At 37.6% G+C, this 21,716-nt stretch overlaps 1 protein-coding gene across 1 annotated transcript in view; it reads left to right on the top strand.

Annotated features, from left to right (window-relative positions):
- APLF (aprataxin and PNKP like factor) overlaps window positions 1–21,716 on the top strand; it is a 77,082-nt gene that overhangs the window by 42,292 nt on the left and 13,074 nt on the right. Inside the window, exons 7-8 of the mRNA XM_059407782.1 lie at window positions 8,967–9,322; window positions 9,975–10,100. Of these exons, the coding sequence (XP_059263765.1) occupies window positions 8,967–9,322; window positions 9,975–10,100 (482 nt within the window). The remainder of the gene's footprint in view (window positions 1–8,966; window positions 9,323–9,974; window positions 10,101–21,716) is intronic.

The following is a 21,716-nucleotide window of genomic DNA, read 5'->3' as shown; positions in this document are numbered from 1 at the left end:
TCATTTTTTTTCTTCCAACTTAAAGACTGCAATCAGGGTTATTCAGAAAGTTGTTGTTGTGTTTTTTGTTTTTTGGTTTTTTTAAGTCGTCCAGGTGTTCAATGAAGCTTTTAAGACATTACCAAAAAGGTTGTTTATTCCTGAAAGCTGGTTGGGGGTGGGGTGGTATCTATGCTATTTTGAGAGTATCTTCATTGTCCTGAGCACCTTGGCTTGGTTGCTTATATTACATTGTTTGGTGGAAGGTGTATATTTCAGGGTGGGGGGAGGGGAGATGCTTATTTAATCTCTTTGAAGGAGATTTTTATATTAGGTGTTGAAAGATGGTTGGTGCTAGCAAATGGGGTTAGTGAGAAGGAAAACAGTCCATGAGCAGCACAGTGTGAGCAGAGACATAGAGGCAGGAGAGTGTGTGTGGCCCATGGATGTCATCTGCGCTGGAGTGTCACGCAAGTTCTTGCATGGACGGGTGCGTGGATTTGGGTGGGCGGGGTGAGGGGAGGAAGCTTCCACAAGAGACTGGGGAACAACTCAGAGGCACTTGATGCCAGACTGTACAGAAATTAGGACTGTACTTCATGGCCTCAGAGACTCTTTGAAGTGTTTTGGGAAGGAGAGTAAAGGGACAGGAAGATGGCATAGCAACCATACATAAGATGGAGGCAGGAACTGCCTAAAAAGCTGCCATGGGAGGCCGAAGGGAATGAAGGCCTGAGCTAGACAGTGGCACTGGACCAAAAAGAAGTAGAGGGCCATGAGAGACATTTTGAAGGTAGAACTAACAGAGCCTGATGACTAACAGCATATTGAGGAGGAAGTATTGAAAATGTTCTTTAGGGGTATCTGGGTGGCTCAGTAGGTTAAGCGTCCGACTCTTGATTTTGGCTAAGGTCATGATCTCAGGGTCGTGGGATCAAACCCAGCATAGAGCTTTGGGCTGGGTGTGGGGCCTGCTTAGGATTTTCTCTCTCCCTTTTGCTCTTGCCATCCCTCCTTCCCAACTCCCATGCACACGTGCATACACACACTCTTTCTCTGTCAAAAAAAAAAAAAAAAAATCAGGACTAAGGAGAGAGTTCTATTATATCTGCATTATTTGGAAGCAAACTTGGACACAGTGCATTTAGAGTGTAGGTGTATATGGAGATGGAGGCTTTGGTAGCGAGAGCTATTTCCAGGGTTGCTGCCTGCCCTGTATGTATATGCCTCTGTGCTAATGCTGTGTGCTAGCTGTGAGGCATCTCATTTCTTTCCATACACATGCCGGCTGTGAAGTCCTACTCCTCTATTTCTTCATGAAAGTAGCAGGGGAGATAAAGAATGTAATTCTTACTGCACAGCCATCTCTTAGGTAAGGCTGTATTGCCCCAGTGCTCCACAGTATTGGTTTACTACATCAGAGAATCCTGTATCCTTTGCTTTTCTGATGGGCCACTTAACACCATTTACAGCATGGCTTTCCTCAGCCCCACAGAGACATCTTTTCATTCATTCATTTATTCAGCAAGCATTCATTAAGGAAGTAGTAGCGATATCATGGCATTGATAATGCTGTTAACTAAAACAAACATATAACCATTTACCTAGCTCTTATTATGGGCTAGACCCACAACTATACTTACTTCATTTCATTTTTAGAAAATCCTGGAAAGTTGATTGATAATATCCCCAGTTTACCAATCGAGAGACCTGAGACTCCAAGAGTTGGAATCAACTTGTTCAAAGTCAAAAGTTAGGAAATGGCTAAACTATTATTCATGATACGATTTTTTTTTTTTTTTTTTACTTCAAAGATTATTCTAGTAATCTTTACACTAAGCTGTCTTTCTGTTATATGCAAGGCAGTGTGCTAGAATCTGGGATAAAACATGAGTAAGAGATAGCTGATTAGAAGCTCATAGTTCTGTGGGGGACATGATTCAAAATCATGAAATAATGTTGACACCGCATTGATTTTTCTGGGGGCTTTGGGGCTGCCTAAGCCAACTTCCAGGGAAGGGATCCTCAAAGAACTGATCTGAGCTGAATCTTAACAGAAGAGGTAGAAGTAGGAATCCATCCAGGTAGATGGGCAGCAGGTATAGGAGCAGAGGAAGTACTGATAGCCTGCTGGGAACTATTGTTTTTAGAATTTGTGCTGTAAAGCCAGGTGAGTATGGAGTTGGCAGTGGGGACCAGTCATAGAGGGAGGAATTTGAGAGGATTTTGGCCGCAGAGGTAATCCTGGAAGCTCTTTGGAGGAGAGACTGAAAGAGAATAAAATGAAAGGGAAATGAGAGAGGAAATGAGGACATCTCAGTCAAGAAATAAAGAGACTCTGATCCAGGTTAGTGGCATTAAGGATGGCACAGAGGCATCAGGTCAGAGAAATATTTAAGAAATAAAACTGCAGGACTTGTTGCTTGGATCTGAGCAGAGTGAGGGAAAAGAAGGACTGAAAGATACACTTGCAAGGTTCTGGCCAGAATGAATGGAGAAGCTATGTTGGCACAAACTTTGGTATAGAATACAGGGGGAGGATTTTAGTTTTCACATTTTGAGTTTGAGGTGCATAGGATATTGATGAAGAAATGTCTAGTTAGTGGTTGACAAAGTTTGAAGTTCAAGAGTGAAGGTGGGGCTGGAGGTTGGGATTTTTAATCCTTAGTATGTGGGTGCTAATGAGACTAATGCAGGACTTTGAAGGCAACTTATCAGTACAGACATTCTTTTCAGGGGCAGCAAATTACCTCGGCGAACTTATATTGGGCAGAAGTTCTGTAGCCTGTCCCTTGTGGTACATTAAAAACTTCAGATGGTTGAAGGGCAAGGGAGGGCTTGCTGGGCAAGTTAACAGACAATTTAATACTCTTAATAGTACATTCCAGCCATTGCCAAGCACCAACGTCACCTTATACCAGCTTGATCCCTGAGGCCTGTAGCATATATTTTTATAGTATAGGGAACCCCGTTTCTCTATTATGAACCTTCAGCCACCCACATTTCATTCTTCACCTTTGCGTCCAAGCAGTGTAGGTGCTTAAAAGCACAGACCTCTCTGCCTTTCTCCTTCTTCTAAATACACACCTTCCATCTTTTCTCTTCCCTCGCTTGCCAATTCAGTGAGCTTTGTAATTGGCACAGGACAAATTTATGTCTCAGCAAACTTACAAATTACTGCATGTAATGGATTTTTGGGATCCTTTATAAATAATTGAAATCATGAATGTTAAATTCTTGAATGCCAAGGACCCACTGAGTATCAATATTTCATGAAGTTCCATAAAGGACATTATGAATTCCAGCTTTTGTGCCTCCTAAAATATATTTGAGAACCCCTGATCCACAGTATTGGTATCTGTGACTTTATCATTTCTTTCTCTTTTAGAATAAATTAGTATGTTAATTATTCTTTGTGAAGATTGAAAAAAAAAAAACAGTAGAGTTGAAATAATGTTAAACATTTATCTTTTGTTTTCTTTGGCCTGTTTTCTATTTTTTAAATGGCCAAAAAATGCATGCGGTTATTCAAAAAAGAATGTTAGAACATGTGAAGTATAAAGTAAAAATCTTGATTTGCCTTATCCTTCAATCCCATTGGCCTTACTACTGTTTTGGTTTGTATCCTTCTAAACATTTTTATTTGAATTTATACAAGTAAATACATAGGTGGACGGGGATTTTTTTTTTTTAAGCTAAACAGAATTGGGTGTGTGTGTATATGTATATGTATATGTGTATGTATATATATTTGTATATATATATAAGATTCTTTAATTTAAAAATCTTATATGTAGAGAGAAATCTATTAATTTTCAACCTTTGCATAGTGTTTCATGGTAAGAATGGATTCTAACTTATTTAACTGCTTCTCTAGTTGTGTCTCTTTTTTCCCTATAATAATTGACAGGATATTGAATGGGATTTTTTTTTTTTTTACCCTATCAATTCCAAACTGCTACTGAGGCCCAAAGCTGGGGACAAAAGTTCTAAGTATAAGTATCTCATGATTGAAAGGACCCCCAGCCGTAAGAGTCAAGCCTTTCCCTGTGAGGCTTATTGAAAGGAATGAGAAGGGTTCATCATCCTACCTCTGCCCCCCACCCCCGCTAGGCTTTATACAAAGAAACCCGAGAGGCCAGAAGATTTTAAGTTTTGGGGGAGTGCTCTGTTTGTGGGGAGATGTTATGTTCTGTCTTTGAAACCAAGAGAGAAAGCACTCTAAAACAATTCACTGTGGAGTTTAGAGATGCCAACAGGAACAAGAGACTGACATTTTATTGGACATTTGCTTAGCCAAGGGATTACTAACCTGCGCTGTTTCTACATAAACAGGGAAAAAGAAAATTGGTGAGTTGACTCGGTTAGGAACTGCCAAGGGGAAGGTGGGTCAGGATTGTCCCATTCCTACCCAAGAGTTCCAGTCCCTGGCATGTGTGAGTTTGGTCCTGTATTGGCGGGAGATGAGATCAGGGTGTAACTGAGCAGTGTGGGAGAAAAGAGTAGGTGTTTTAGAGAATTGTGGCATGAATACCACCAGGTGAGGGTTAGCTCCAAGAGGTAGCCAGGTTGCCTTTCTTATAGGTTGTTTATTACCATTCAAGAAATATGGTAAGAACTAGGTTCCTTTTGCAAGATCTTTAGTCAGTTTGGATAGCCTTTTAAAAAAACTTACATACTATGTATCTTAAAAAAGCAAAGATCAGGGGCACCTGGGTGGCTCAGCTGGTTAAGTGTCTGCCTTCAGCTCAAGTCATGATCCCAGGGGCCTGGGATTGAGCCCCACTTTGCCTGCTCAGCAGGAAGTCTGCTTGTCCCTCTCCCTCTCCTTCTGCCCACCATTCCCCTGCCCTGGCTCATGCTCACTCTCTCTCTAACTCTCAAAAAAAAAAAAAAAAATATATATATATATATATATATATATAGTTGAATGGCAAAATTGGTAAATGATAAATGGCAATGGTTAAATATATATATATATATATATATATACACATATACATATATATATATGAAAAAAGAAAAGACTATCAGAACATTTAAGTAATTGGACATTTGGTGGCTCAGTTGGTTAAACAACTGCCTTCACCTCAGGTCATGATCCTAGCGTCTTAGGATGGAGTCCCACATCCGGCTCCCTCCTCGACAGGGAGTCTGCTTCTTCCTCTGACCTCTCCCCTCTCATGCTGTCTCTCTCTATCTCTCAAATAAATAAAACAAATCTTTAAAAAAATTTAATTAGTCCCAAAGAAGTCATGCTAATGAGTATCTTCTCAGGAAATGTGAGCCATTGGATATTAAGTGATATCAAAACCAGTTTTCTCCAGGTGGCAGCCAGCATACACGAATCCTTAGTTATAAATGGGTTTGAACCTTCACATATACCTGTTATGTTGTCAGCACATCCCAGTAGTGGTTACCAGGAGGACTGAAGTTTATTGGAGCTATGTTTCTACTCCACAGGAAGTTAGGTAATTAAGGAGTCATTTTTAATAGGATACGAATAGGCTTACTGTTTGTCCTGGTAGTAAGTACGTATTAAAAAGTTTCTGCAGTGCTAATGAGAATGTTTACTTGGTTCAAAACACCTTTTTGGTTAAACTGAAACTTTTATCCGACCACTTCAAAGAAATCATATTTATTTTCTGAGTTTGTTGTGACACAGCTTCATCCAAGTTTTTCTATGTGAGGGAGGAGCAATTTTACCATTCAACTGAAGGGGAAAAAGTCATGATTATATTTAGAGGGTAGAAATAAGTATTTCAGTAACAGAAATTATAAAGACAGTACAAGTTAAGAGCATGACACATTATTGAACAGGGAGTTTAAAAGACTAGTAGTGTTCAGGGAAAAATTATATTCAAATGGAAGCAAAGTTGTATTCTCTTAATGTTTCATTTGTATTTTTCTGGTTCTTTTTCAATGAATGCTTGATGTGATTGTAAATGTTTGATACAGGTATATATTTTCTTTTCTTTTTTAAAGATTTTTTTAATATATTTTTTTAAATTCTTTTCAGCCTAACAGAATTTATTGTTTATGCACCACGCCCAGTGCTCCATGTAATATGTGCCCTCCATAATACTCACCACCTGGCTCCCCCAACCTCCCACCCCCAACCCCTTCAAAACCCTCAGGTTGTTTTTCAGAGTCTATAGTCTCTCATGGTTCATCTTCACCTTCCAGTTTCCCTTAACTCCCTTCTCTCCATCTCCCTACGTCCTCCATGTTATTTGTTATGCTCCACAAATAAGTGAAACCATATGATAATTGACTCTCTCTGCTTGACTTACTTCACTCAGCATAATCTCTTCCAGTCCCGTCCATGTTGATACAAAAGTTAGGTATTCATCCATTCTTATGGAGACGTAATACTCCATAGTGTATATGGACCACATCTTCCTTATCCATTCGTCCGTTGAAGGGCATCTTGGTTCTTTCCGCAGTTTGGCGACTGTGGCCATTGCTGCTATGAACATAGGGGTACAGATGGCCCTTCTTTTCACTACATCTGTATCTTTGGGGTAAATACCCAGTAGTGCAATTGCAGGGTCATAGGGAAGCTCTGTTTTTAATTTCTTAAGGAATCTCCGCACTGTTCTACAAAGTGGCTGCACCAACTTGCATTCCCACCAACAGTGTAAGAGGGTTCCCCTTTCTCTACATCCTCTCCAACACACGTTTCCTGTCTTGCTAATTTTGGCCATTCTAACTGGTGTAAGGTGGTATCTCAATGTGGTTTTAACTTGAATCTCCCTGATGGCTAGTGATGATGAACATTTTTTCATGTGTCTGATAGCCATTTGTATGTCTTCATTGGAGAAGTGTCTGTTCATGTCTTCTGCCCATTTTTTGACGAGATTATCTGTTTTGTGTGTGTTGAGTTTGAGAAGTTCTTTATAGATCCTGGATATCAGCCTTTTGTCTTTTGAATATTGAACCATCCTTGTAACCCAGGGATAAATCTCACCTGGTCATGGTGGATAATCTTTTTAATGTGCTATTGGATCCTGTTTACTCGGATCTTGTTGAGAATCTTAGGATCCATATTCATCAGTAATATTGGTTTGAAATTCTCCTTTTTGGTGGGGTCTTTACCTGGTTTGGGGATCAAGGTAATGCTGACTTCATAAAAAGAGTCTGGAAGTTTTCTTTCTGCTTCAATTTTTTGAAACAGCTTCAGGAGAATAGGTGTTATTTCTTTGAAAGTTTGGTAGAGTTCCCCAGCGAATCTCTCAGGTCCTGGGCTCTTGTTTTTTGGGAGGTTTTTGATCACTGCTTCAATCTTGTTACTAGATATCGGTTTATTCAGGTTATCAGTTTCTTCTTGGTTCAATTTTGGGAGTTTATAATTTTCCAGGAATGCATCCATTTCATCTAGGTTCCTTAACTTATTGGCATATAACTGTTGATAATAACTTCTGATGATTATTTCTATTTCCTTGGTGTTAGTTGTGATCTCTCCCTTTTCATTCATAATTGTATTAATTTGAGCTTTCTCTCTTTTCTTTTGGATTAGTGTGGCCAATGGTTATCGATCTTATTGATTCTTTCAAAAAACCAGCTTCTAGTTTCCTTGATACGTTCTACTGTATCTCTAGTTTCTATCTCATTGATCTCTGCTCTAATCTTGATTATTTCCCTTCTTGTGTGTGGAATTGGCTTAACTTGTTGTTGATTCTACAGTTCTTTAAGGTGTAGAGACAGCTGGTGTATTCTGGATTTTTCAAATTTTTTGAGGGAGGCTTGGATGGTTATGTATTTCCCCCTTAGGACTGCCTTTGCTGTATCCCATAGGTTTGGGGCCGAAGTGTCTTCATTCTCATTGGTTTCCATGAATTGTTTTAAGTTCTTCTTTGATTGTCTGGTTGATCCAAGCATTCTTAAGCATGGCGGTCTTTAGCTTCCAGGTGTTTGAGTTCCTTCCAAACTTTTCCTTGTGATTGAGCTCCAGTTTCAAAGCATTGTGATCTGAGAATATGCAGGGAATAATCTGTGTCTTTTGGTATCGGTTGAGCCCTGATTTGTGACCCAGTATGTGGTCTATTCTGGAGAAGGTTCCATGTGTACTTGAGAAGAATGAGTATTCTGTTGTTTTAGGGTGGAATGTTCTGTATGTATCTATGAGGTCCATCTGGTCCAATGTGTCATTCAATGCTCTTGTTTCTTTATTGATTTTCTGCTTGGATTTTCTTTTTTTCTTTTCTTTTTTAAAGATTTTTTTTTTTTAAAGATTCTATTTATTTACCTGACAGAGATCACAGGCAGGCAGAGAGGCAGGCAGAGAGGAAAGCAAGCAGGCCCCCTGCCGAGCAGAGAACCCGATGTGGGGCTCAATCCCAGGACCCTGGGACCATGACCCAAACGGAAGGCAGAGGCCCCAACCCACCGAGCCACCCAGGCACCCAAGATTTTCTTTTTTTTTTTAAGGTAATTTCTACACCCAGTGTGGGGCTCGATCTCACAACCCTGAGATCAAGAGTCACATGGTCTTCTGACTGTGCCAGTCAGGTGTCCCTGTATATTCCTTTTCTAATAACTGTAAATTGGTTTAAAGTAACCAAATTACAGACATGGAAAGTAGCGTTTTTAATAACTTTAAAATATGAATCTTTTTTTGTAATTTTTATTTTTTATAAACATATAATATATTTTTATCCCCAGGGGTACAGGTCTGTGAATCGCTAGGTTTACACACTTCACAGCACTCACCATAGCACATACCCTCCCCAATGTCCATAACCCCACTCCCCTTCTCCCAACACCCCTCTCCCCAGCAACCCTTAGTTTGTTTTGTGAGATTAAGAGTCACTTATGATTTGTCTCCCTCCCAATCCCATCTTGTTTCATTGTGAATCTTAAAAGTTTAAAAGTTATACATGTTGAATGAATCTTACAGTTTCATGCCTTTTTGCTTAAGCTTACATATTTCTTTTAAAACATCTTTCATTTATTTCTAATACCTTTTTTCTGATTTGTCTTTGTAGGCAATGCCAAGGTCATGTTCTGCAATCACATTAAGTAATACAGAGGTGAATGATATGAAGGCTAGTACACAGAGAAATGAAATCCCAATAGAGGAACTTGGTAAGGTTCCTGAACATAAAAGTATTGTGAAAGAAACACAAAGTAAAGAAGGCGAGGTGATGAGCTCTTCTGAGAGTCACTTGAGTGCCCAGGACAAGTTCTACCAAGAGGAGTCTCAAGGATCTCCTTCTGAGTCCAGCTCTGAACTCTCCAATCCTGAAACTTTGCATGCAAAGGCAACTGACTCAGTTGCACAAGGTTCTGAAGAAAACAAGATCAAGAGGACGTCCTGCATGTATGGGGCAAACTGCTACAGGTAAAATGAAATTACAGGTAGCCCGGAATTCCATTATTTCCATAGCAGGTGGCTATGTAGTATATGTGTATTAAAAGCCTAGTAAAACACACTGAACTAAGGGTAAGGAGCTTTATCATGTTTCTGCTTGTTTACACTTTCTCAGGATTCAGTGCTGTAAATCTTGCTAGAAGCTTTCAAGATACAGTGGAGGAATTGTTTCATATGTAGACACGCTGATTAATGCAAGGACATGAACTAGGAAATCCAGACTTGAGAACTGAACCACCCATACCTACTTATTTAATGTCTTATTTAGATATTAGAAAGATGTCCTCATAAATAGTTGTTGTATATAATATAACTCTCAAAAGAATTGTTAAGTTGTGTTTAAGGTGTCTTACTATACTTGTGTTTTCCCTTTATATTTTTCTAATTGTGCTTTTGAATCATCATGATGCTTTTATTTTGCTACCATGAGAGTTCTGTGCCAACCAGATGTCATGAGCTTTATTTTTAACAATGTAGCACATTGGTTCAATGTCTGGAATAATTAGATATGCATTAGTTGGTTTCCTGCTATATCCTATTAATTATTTTTTGTAGTATATCTAGAACTCTCATGTATCCTATTAATGGTTTTTTTCTGACAGTATATTTGCTACCCTCATAGGAAGAATCCTGTTCACTTTCAACACTTCAGTCACCCTGGTGATAGTGATTATGGAGGTGTCCAAGTCATGTATCAAGATGAGGCTGATGACCGGCCTGAATGTCCCTATGGAGCATCTTGTTACAGGTATGTACACCAAAATGTTAGGTTGTACTCCTTTTCTCCTTAGTCTCTGTGGTATATTCAGAAGAAATGGCCGGCAACTTCTCACTTCAAGCCTTTACACTTCCATAAATAGTAGGTTTTCATTTTGTTAATAGGTAGGACTATAATATTTCTTTTAGATAATTATAAATTGTTCAAGTTATTAGCCTTGTAAATGTCTGAAATTGTTCCTCATTTCTAACTTCCTAAAATGCAAATCAGATCATTGAAAAACTGTCGATGTTACCCCATCATACATACACTCGATCCAGGCTCCTTAGTGTGACATAAATCAATTCAGGATGTTATCTCTGCTTCGTCAACTTCTGCCACTCTGCCATTCTTCCCAACACATGAAATTTGATCCTAAAAGAAAAGCACCTTCTTCTCTTTCCTTTCATAGCATGTCTGTATCATGCACCGAAGAATTTATCTGAAATCATTTTCTTAGGCTTAGGAAGTTCTTTTAGTATTTCTTTAGTGAAAATCTTACGGGGAAAGGATTCTTTCAGCTTTTGTGTATCTGAATATGTCCTAATTGATCAATTGATTGATGGCTCTTTTCATCTTTTCACTGGGTGTAGAATTTTAGCTTGGCACCTTTGGTTTTTTGTCCATCACTTTAAAGATGTTCCATTGACTCATGCATCTGTAGTTTCTGTTAAAAGTTACTTGTTTGTCTTATTGTCTTGAAATTAACCATCCTTTCCTTTCCTCTGGCCATTTTTAAGATTTTGATCATGACCTTTTTTTTTTTTTTTTTAAGTAAACTCTACCCTTAATGTGGGGCTCAAACTCATGATCCAAGATTAAGAGTCTCATGTTTTACCAGGTGAACCAGCCAGATGCCCTTCATTGCTTTTACTTTCAACTGTTTAACCTGTATTTAGGTATGATTTTTTTTTTTTTAACATCTATCTTGTCTGGGGTTCACTGAGCTTTTTTGCATGTTGTTTGTCTTTGTTAGTTTGAAGACATTGCTTAGCTATTATCTCATCTCTCAGATATTATTCTGCCTCTTTCTATGTCTTCCCTCATTCTTCTACTCCAGTTAACCATGTTAAGTCTTTTGACTGTGTCCCCTATGTCCCATATACATTGTTTCATTCTTTCCATTACTTTTCTTTTTTTTTACCTCTGTGCCTCAGATTGGATATTTGCTGTTGCTTGTCTTAGAGTTTAGTAATTCTCTCTTCTCATGTGTCTAGGCTGCTGATAAACCTATTTACAGAGTTCATAATTTCTGATACTGCATTTTATGCATGTTATTTTCCATTAGTGAGCATCCCCCCCCCACTCTGTTTGGCAGATAGGGCTAGTCATCTCTGTCCAGTCAGAGATTTGGATTTTAAGTAATACCTACGTTGTTATTTTAATAAAACTCAATATGCCTTTGGTTTGTCTGTGTTCCTTTGGCATGGCTTGTCTAGACATTTAACAGAAAAGCAGGTCTCTGTCTTCTTAGCTCTGAAACTTCCCTTCGGGCATTCTGAGTTTAGCCAATTAGGCTACCACCCATGCATCCTAAAATCTGGCACATTTCTTGAGAGGAGACTAGTTATATGTTTGTTGCAGATCCTTTCTCCCTAGTGGGGCTTCATCTCTGAAATAACAACATGAATTAGAGATTTCATTCTACCAATGTGAAGTTCCAGGCACAAACGTTAAACCTCTTATACTTCCCAGGAACTCAACAGGTATTTCTTAGGAAGAATCAGCCTCGTGTTTGGGGTTCTTTTAGTTTTCAAATTGTCCTGACAACCCCATGAGCCCATGAAAAGCTCTACAAGTTTCTCTTTCTTCAACTAGAGTTCCTCCAGGTGACTCAAATCTTCAGTCCACACCAAGAACAGGCAAAGACCTCTAGGGAAGAAAATACCAGTGATTGTCAGCTAACCTAGGAAGGGCTTTTTCTCTGTGGAATTTTAGATAACCCAAAATTCTCATTGTTTCCACAGTTCTGTCATAAAAATAATTTTGACGGTTTATCAGGGTTTTTTCCCTGGTGGTTAAGATATTAACCGGCCATGATGTCCTGTGCCCTTCCTAGCAGCAAAATCCAAATGTGCCTATTGTTGAGAGGAATGAATGTGAAATATAAAACCTTCCTAAGAATCATCAAATGTGAAATACTGTCAAAATGATGTCAAAAATTGCTGCTTCCATGTCATCAGTCTCTTTACGAGAGGTCAGAACTGTGAGTAGGCAAGAGAAATTACTCCAAATCCAGTGACCTGCATATGCTAATAGAAACTTTCAGATCTAGATCTAAATATTTGTATATATACATCGAGTGTATTTTTTTTTTCATCTCTTTAGCTGCTTGGTGTGTTGGTTCAACTTGGAGATAAAATCTGAAGGGTTTTTTCCCTTGTTAATTTTAATTATAGTTCAGAGAGACTCTTGGAGAATGATAGATATGATTGCTTACTCTGACTACTAAAGGAATAAAGGAATGGGAATAAGAAAGGTTAATGAGTTGCCAAAGACTCTAAAGCCAGTGAGATGAAAACCAAGTCTCTTCCTTGCTCCATTCCAGCATTTCTCTGTGGCAGGGCCGGACTCCACCATTGTTACATATGACTGGCTGGCTGGTTGGCTTCCTTCCTTTCTTTATTTTTTTAACATTTTATCTGTTTGAGAGAGAGAGAGCACAAGCACAGAGGAGGGGCAGAGAGAGAAGGAGAATCAGACTCCCCACTGAGTAGGGAGACCAATGGGGGGGCTTGATCCCAGGACTTGGAGATCATGACCAGAGCCAAAGGCAGATGCTTAACTTACTGAGCCACCCAGGCACCCCTGTTCATGGCTTTCTAAAGTATTAGAGTGTTTGTTTTTTATTCAGTTGGCAAAGTAATATTTTGGAGTTAAAAAAAAAAGCAACTCTAGATAAGTTACTTTGAAGAAATTGTGAATTTTTCAGATCATCAAGACGGTAGAAGAAACCCTAGTTATGGAAGCATGACATACATTTATATACCCTTTCTTGACACATCATCATTATTATTATTTAGGCAAAAAACATGCTCTAGTAGATATGTCATTGATCATAATATAACATTACTTTAGTTCTAGCAATTTACTCTTTAACAATCTTGATTTGCAAGAATATATCTTTTTTTTTTTTTTTTAGGATTTTATTTATTTGAGAGAGGGGGAGAGAGCAACATGAATGTACACACTATGCAAGCAGTGGGAGGGGCAGAAGCAGACCCCTCTGAGCCAGGAGCCCACATTGGGCTCCATCCCAGGATGCAGAATAGGTTGGAAGGTGGGAAACTTTTAGAGGATAAAAAATAAAGAACAAGGAAGAGAAAAATACAAAATATCTGATTAGTTGGGGCCACAGATTCAACCTTATTAGAGGTGAGAAAAAACAAGGAAATAAGTATACAACCCAGAGTTGGTATGGCATTTGGGGATCGGCAGACTGGATATATTATGTTTTTGGTCAAAGAGAGCATTTGTAGGGACATGAAAGTTATTTAAGTGTTGGTTTGCTAACATGGCCCCAGGCAGGAGCAACTCCATCTTGGGACTTGATTTTTTATTGCTACAGTGTTTATATATTACACATATAAGCCTACTGTATCAGAATGATAAAATGTTCTAATCTGGTTTGTTTAAAAACAAGGTTTTATGTAAATGCATGGTAGATTTTTCCTATAGCCACAGAAGAAAAATACTAAAGTCTCAGAAATCATAAAATAACCCACAAAAATCAGCCAGAAATTACTATATTTACAAAAGTAAAAAATATATGTATTATGAAAGTAGAGCTGTGATAAGCCTGTTTTCCATGATGGTTGTTGACACATTTGGAAGGAAGATGAAGTTTATTGCTGAAACATTTTTGTTTGCTTTTTATCTTTGAAAATTTGCCTTCACAAAGCAGGGTAAGTATTATTATTCTCAAGTGAAAACAGTCTCTCAAGTGAAACACTGAGTTGGTTTTTTGTTTTTTGTTTTCTGGTTTTACCTTCTAATCCCTTGAATGTGTGCAACTCAGTTTCTCTTTTTGAAATATGTAGTGATCGCAGCTGTGTACAATACACTAAATAATCTTAGTTTTATATACTATGTCAGCTACCTACATTTTTGTGATAGTGTATTTCCAAGTAGTGCTGTCTATGGTCAAAGTTTTTATCATGATAGAGCAAATATGAAAACACCAAAGTACACATATATGGATAATATTTAATTATCAGCCATTCATTCCCATGAGTAAAACAGAAAAACAGATATGAATCACATATTAAATGCATACTATAGTAAAAACAAAGATTCCTAAAGCCCATATAAGAGGTTGATGTTTTAAAAAGATGTTTAATTATTAAATTTTATTCTTTTCTAGACTACAAGTATTACTAAAATTTTCTGACATTATACATCTTTAAACCTCACAAAATTAAATCAGCCTGAAAAAATGGTAATATGAAAGAACTAGTTAATGTTGTCATTTTAAGTACTTTGCCCATTAGTAAATCTGATTTATTCTTTTCGTGCTCTACTCTATAGTCTGTCAGAAGAGGTGCTCAATTTAAAGCATTTGATGAGCTTAATACTTGTCGGAAATAGAATATTAGATACTTAATGTCTGATATAACCCAGTGATTGCTGTTTGCCTCTGACTCATTCACTTCCTCTGGTGTGTAATAGGATTTTATGCAGTGTATTACTCCTGTTCTTGTTTGTTAAATTAGGCACTAACTTTAGAATATATATATGCTAAAATGAATGGAATCCATCTGCAACCAGTTTAGTGTAAAAATGTGAAGTCAAACTCATAACGTTGCCTCAGATTTAAACACTTAAGGCAGGTATGTATTATGCAAATGAAAATGTTGGTGCCTTGATGTTTTTTGGAAGCCAATGACCTATTTTTTATTTTTTTATAATTGCAATACCTTCTAAGAGGGATGGCGTAAGGAAGTGTAATAGTTATCAACTGTAAGTGCTCTCACTGTCAGGAATCTGCAGCGTGATCTGTATAATTGAAGGAACACAGTGTTTTGCGACAAGCATAACTTGTTTTTTAAAAAGTGTATTCGATAGTAAGAAAATTCATTTTCTTTTGTTATTTGTTGATCCAAGTTTATAGCTATGATCTAAATTTTTTTGCTATTTCCTTATTTATTTATTCGTATTTTTTATTTAGAGAGCGAGTGCACATGCATGTGCTCATGAGCAGGGTGGAAGTAGAAGGAGAAGGAGAGAGAGAATCTCAAACAGGCTCCACATCCAGGTTGGAGCCTGACATGGGGCTCAGTCTCAGGACCGTGAGATCATAACCTGAGCCAAAACTGAGAGTCAGTTGCACAGTCGATTGAGCCATCCAGGCGCCTCTCCTCTTTTATTTTTGAAAAGTATTCCAGCGTATTGCAGTGTTATCTTAATTGATCATATGTGCAGATGTACACTTCAGGCCAGAGGATACTGATTTTTGGGAGCTGCTTCATAAAAATTAGGAATGTGTGTTTAACATAAATTCGTATTATTTTATTTGAGGCAAAATAAGTAGGTTTTTTTAAAAAAAAAAATTTATTTATTTATTTATTTGACAGAGATCACAAGTAGGCAGAGAGGCAGGCAGAGAGGGGGGAAGCAGGCTCCCTGCTGAGCAAAGAGCCTGATGCGGTGCTTGATCCCAGGACCCTGAGATCATGACCGGAGCTGAAGGCAGCAGCTTAACCCACTGAGCCACCCAGGTGCCCCAATAAGTAGGTTTTAATAGGAAACTAGTTGCCTGGTAGTTAAGATTCCCAGAATCAATCATGTAAGGCCAACAGTCTTTTTTTTTTTTTTAAGATTTTATTTATTTATTTATTCATTCATTTATTTATCAGAGAGAGAGAACAAGAGAGTGAGAGAGCAGAAGCAGGGGAAGTGGCAGGCAGAGGGTGAAGCAGGCTCCCCGCTGAGCAAGGAGCCTGATGTGGGGCTCAGTCCCAGGATGAGGGGTCATGACCAGAGCCTAAGGTAGCCGCTTAACTGACTGAGCCACCCAAGTGTCCTAGTCATTTTATATACGGTTACAAATAATCAAAGTTGTTAGAATTTTAATCCATTTTTATAGGATCCGCATATAGAGAAAGTGACCTATCATTGCCTGCCATGCTTGCAGTTCTTTAATCACATGTAAGAATATCATCGTTGAAGAAAGTATCTTAGACTACATACAAAGACTCAGCTATGCAGCTTTACTTCAGACTTGGCTATAATTTTTTTTAAACTACATTTAGAAATAGTAGTGACAACATCAACTATGTCTATGTAGCCTTGAAAAAATGTACTGGAATGTGTTTTGTGGTTTTGTTTTTCTTATTTCTTTATTTGAATATGCATCTGTTTTCATAATGAGAAATTTTATTTTTTTGTTATGTTTAGTGTTAATTGCATGTATATAAGAATTTTCAGAGTTCTTTTGGCATGGATAGTAAATGTAATGATGTTCATTTAACAGAGTGGCTACTTTCCATTATCTTATGCTGGCTTACTCTTTTATTATCTAATTAAGACTATATTAACTAACTCTTCTTTTTCCTCTAAATTTTGAGACTTAGATATTTGATAACATAGGATTCATGTTTTTTGCTTTAGATTTTAAAATAGATATCGACTTTCAAAAATGCAAGATAAATTATTTTGGAATGAAAACAAAAATATAGTATGATCGCTTACTGAGCAAATACTGAGCATCCAGCAAGCCAGTAGTCACTATTTATAGGAGCTGATGTAAAATAGTACTTCAGGCTCATTTTAAATTGTGGGTTTAAGTTTTGGTATTAAGTTACAAAATCTTTGGAATTAAACAAAAATAAAAAGTATGAGTCCGTTCTTGTTATCATTGCCTAGTTAATCTTAAGGTAGGGCTTTATGGTGGAGAAACAGTGTCAGTAGCCCTGGGTTCTAGATAGTTGTACCAACTCTGTAGCATGACTTTGCTTGTCATTTGATTTTCCTGGGCTTCAATTCCTCATGAAAACATGGGAAACGCAGAGGTTGGATCATTTGTGTTCCAGGGTCCTATACTCAGTAATGGCAATGCCCAGAGCAGAGAGTGATTTATTCATTTCCATAAAGCCAGACCGGTCATATTCCTGGCCAATTCTTCCTTAGCCTTCTCTCCTGTCTCCTCCTCTTTTTCCCCACCTGTAATTAGCACCAAGCCACAGGGCTTGGTTCCCTGAATGAGGTCCTTCTCTATTTGTTTTTACTCCTGAGAGCATCTGATTCAATTAAATGGCTCCAGACTCATACACTTGGTTGTAAAATAGGTAGTTCAAACTTAATACATCTGAAACAGAACTCTGGATTATTATCATGAAAACAACTCTTTCCTAAGTGCTCTCCACCTGTGTAAATGACTTCACCGTTTCCAACAGTGTTTAGGCTCCAAACCTGGAAACAGCCTTCATTTTTCTCTTTTCTTCATGTCCCTCTTTCAGTCCATCAGCAGTTCTTGCCATTTCATCCTTGAAAATATATTAGGCACTGAGCACTTCTCTCTTCCCCACCTCTTATCATGTTAGTCGTAACTTGACTAACTTCTTAACTGCTTCTTAACTGTTACCCTTGTTTCTCCTCTTGCCCTCCAGTGGTTCATTTTCTATAAGCACCCAGAATAATTCTCTAAAATTAAGTTGTATCATGTTTTCTTAATCAAAATCTCCCAGTATTTTCCGACAAAGCTCTTTACTGTAGCTTGCAAGTTCTTCTCTGACTCCATGTTGTACTGTTTTCTTTCTCATTCATTCTCTTTGAGCTTTACAAATCTGTGTGTTTTTCCAAATACTCTAGCTTGTTTCCTACCTCAGGGACTTAGTGAATTTACAGACATTTTCCATTTCCTTTTCCTGGAGTGTTCTTCCTTCAGATATGTATTTATTCCAATACCAATATCATTAAAATCAGAATTTTTTTTGGAAAATGTATATTTTAAAATATAACAGTTCCTGGAACCCTGGTATGGTTATGGGTGTATAGTTTTATGTTTAGAAACCAAATATTGCCATTAATAATTAAGAGTAATTAAAAAAAAACTCAGAAAGGATTTTGAGGTCTGCTAAGTTACAGAAAATGCCATTTGCAAAAATGATGGATGTAAATCTTTTGTGAATGAACTCTGAGTATTTCCATTCATTAGGAAAAAGTCCTGGATGGAATTTGGCATTATCTTTGAAAGTTATCTCAAATACTCATGTGCCCTCACAGAGCTGCACAAAACTGCCACTTAGCCTTAACCCAGAGTTATATGAAAAAGACATTCTGCCTTGTTATAAAATGACTGATTTTTGAAAATGAAATATGCACAGCTGAGTGTTAGAAAATTTTCTGTAGGGATGCCTGGGTGGCTCAGTCAATTAAGCATTTGCCATGGGCTGGGGTCATGATCCCGACATCTTGGGATCAAGGCCCACATCAGGCTCCCTGCTCAGCTGGGAGTCTGCTTCTCCCTCTGCTTGCCTCTCCCCCGGCTTGCACTTGTGCTTTCTCTTTTACGTGCTCTCTCTCTCTCTCTCTAACAAATAGGAAAATCTTTAAAAAAAAAAAAAAAAAAGAAAATATTCCATGAATATATGAAGTATGATGAGGAAAATATCCTATCATAATAATATGTATTATTAAAAACAAAATTCAGCCATTTAGTATTAATTGGCAATACTTTTCCCCCATATTTTGTTATTTAATAGACTTTTGAATTTTTTGAATTTTTTCATTCCATATGCACTTTTTAATTGGCAGTTACTTTTACTGGCACATAGAATTTTCACACATTGTTGGCTGTCTTAAAGTAAAATTAATTTCTGTTTCTATAAAAATAGCTGACACGTGGAATATACTTAATTAGCCTATAAGTGTTTATACCTATTACTTCATTTAACCCTGCGAACAACCCTATGTGAGCTAGGCAGTATTATCCCTGCTTTACAGATGAGTAAATGGTAACTTGGTTTATAGGACTTTCATGAATCACACAACCAGTAAAAGGTCTAGTTTGAATTTATAATCAGCCCTTCTGATCCTGAAACCTGAACCCCTTCCATAGCAATGCCAGTGGTCCAAAGTTCAACCAGCCAAATGAGGACAGATCCAGAACACGGTGGCCATCTATCTCTTAAGCATTTGTGAAGGACTGTGTGTTCCTGTGTTCCATGCATGATTGATTGACTAGAGCTAGGTGTCTGGTGATGCTGACCAGTCAGTATCTCAGGAACCTGATTGCAGTGGAGTCTGCTTTATATGATTGTTACATTTGCATTGTTTCCTGGGGAAGTAATATGAATTGTTAATGGCAGGAAATTCTAACATGTTTTAGTCTTAGGTTTGCATAAAAAGATTCAGTGAGTACTTGGATTATTAACTTTGTAAGTGTGAATATAAAGCAGTTTCAGCACATTGACTTTCTTTCCGACCTAATGAGAATAGGCATTCTCTGGCAAATTTCCAGTAAAAAAAAAAAACCACCTTTCAAAGGATAGGGTTCTGAAAACATTAGGATTCGTGGATTAGGATTACTATAAAAATGTTAAGTGTTAACATCAACTCAAAAACACTTATTACCAGTCTCGAAATTACTACAAACTGCTTTTTTGTGCTCCAACTAGTGAAAATTTTAAACCTCAGTATGTATTGACAATATTGACAATACAATATTGATAATATTCTGTCAAGTTCCTTTCAACACTTATTTTAAGAAACAATAGTAAAGTTAGCAAAAACAAGTTTCTTATTTTCCTATTAAATAGGAAAATATAAAATATTTCACGAATTTGGAAACATGTAAAAGCTTAATTAAAAAAAATTTTACCTTAAAAAAAATCTATATTCTTGGTAGGTAAATTTGTTAAAACTACAGATGAATACCGCTTTGTGAAAGGTACTATAAAAAATATTAAAAGGTGCAAGAAAAACTCCGTGGCTTCTAGTGGCTCATTTGATAGATGATAGAGAACACACACACACACACACACACACACACACACTTGTGTTGAAAATTTAGATGACACTGTAAGAAGTTACCTAGTGAGGGGCACCTGGGTGGCTCCTTTGTTAAGCGTCTGCCTTTGGCTCAGGTCATGATCCCAGGATCCTGGGATCGAGCCCCGCATCAGGTTCTCTGCTCAGAGGGAAGCCTGCTTCTACCTCTCCCAATACCCCTATTTCTGTTCCCTCTTTCACTGTGTCTCTCTCTGTCAAATAAATAAATTAAGATCTTTTTAAAAAAATTATGTAGTGAGCACGCAATGGTAGATATGGGCCATGTGTTCTAGAGCTGTGTCCTAGTGATTATCAGAATTCCCTTCCTAAAGGAGGTATGATTTGAACTTGGGCAGTGTATAGTAGGAAGAACGTTCTTGGCAAAAACGCTGTGAGCAAGTACCTACTGATGGCAAAGAATCAAAAATACTCTCCTGGAGTAGAAATGAAGGCTTGGAACTGCAAATAAAGGTTGGGACTGGGATTATAAGACACCTTGAAGAAGGGCATAATATAAGAATTTAACATTCAGAATACTGATTTTTTTTTTTTAACATTTAAATTGCTACATGAACAAGACATGTCTAAAACTTGTTTTTATTTTGAGTATGTGCTTTGGCATGTGATATATTATCTTTTCTTTTTGGCTCATTTTCCTATTAAAGTCCATTCTGAGAGTTATACTTATATGATTAGTGGTATTAATTAATTAACAAATTAATTAATTAACAAAGAAAATATACTTGGAAATACATCCTAAAGTTCTAAAGAGAAAACTTTTGGACTTGTCACAGAAGATATTTTTTCTTCATTTTCAAGCAAAAACTGTACTGATAATAATCCTTTTGTTTTATTTCAAGCAAAAACTGTACTGATAATAATCCTTTTGTTTGAAATTGGAAGTTTGGCCTCTAAATGTGGAAAAGTATCAAATCAACTAGTTTATTCTGGTTTCCTTTATGGTCTTCCGCTTATCTTTTTTTTTAAAAAGATTTATTCATTTGACAGATAGCACAAGCAGGGGGAGCAGTAGGGAGATGGAGAAACAGACTCCTCTGCAATCAGGGAGCCTGATGTGGGGCTTGATCCCAGAACCCTGGGATCATGACCTGAGCCAAAGGCAGACACTTAACCAACTGAGCCGCCAAGGTGCCGCTATGCTTGTCTTGTAATGAAAACAGCAAGTTCTTCTAGGAAAGGATGGAAACTATTATCAGAGCCTCTAAGAAACATTCCACCCTTCTAAGGCAGATGAGAATCTGTCCATAGAGCTGAAAATCTTCCTTTTCTGGGTACAAAATTTCAAAATAGCTTTTCTGCACTTCTGTTTGGGAATATACAAATGCAAAACTTTTTTCTTCATCTTTTTTTCTGAAGTGATTTGCTTTTTCTTAGGCAGTATGTGAGATGATATTATATAGGCAGGGTTTTGCCCTTGCAAACCCCCCTGTGGCTGTTTCAAGATAATGGAGAAGCGGGAACTATCTTCCGCAACCGGAAGGTTGAATCAGTACCTAGGACCCCAGCCTGTTTGCCTTTAAAAACAGTAATTCTCACTTTCAGTCTCTGTGGTGGTGACAGCTGTTATCAGCAGTCTTTTAACTAGTATTTGGTGCA

The sequence above is a fragment of the Mustela nigripes genome, chromosome 7 (genome assembly GCF_022355385.1).
Source record: "Mustela nigripes isolate SB6536 chromosome 7, MUSNIG.SB6536, whole genome shotgun sequence".
Taxonomy (NCBI): Eukaryota; Metazoa; Chordata; class Mammalia; order Carnivora; family Mustelidae; genus Mustela; species Mustela nigripes.
This window is presented reverse-complemented; position numbering and strand designations above follow the sequence as displayed.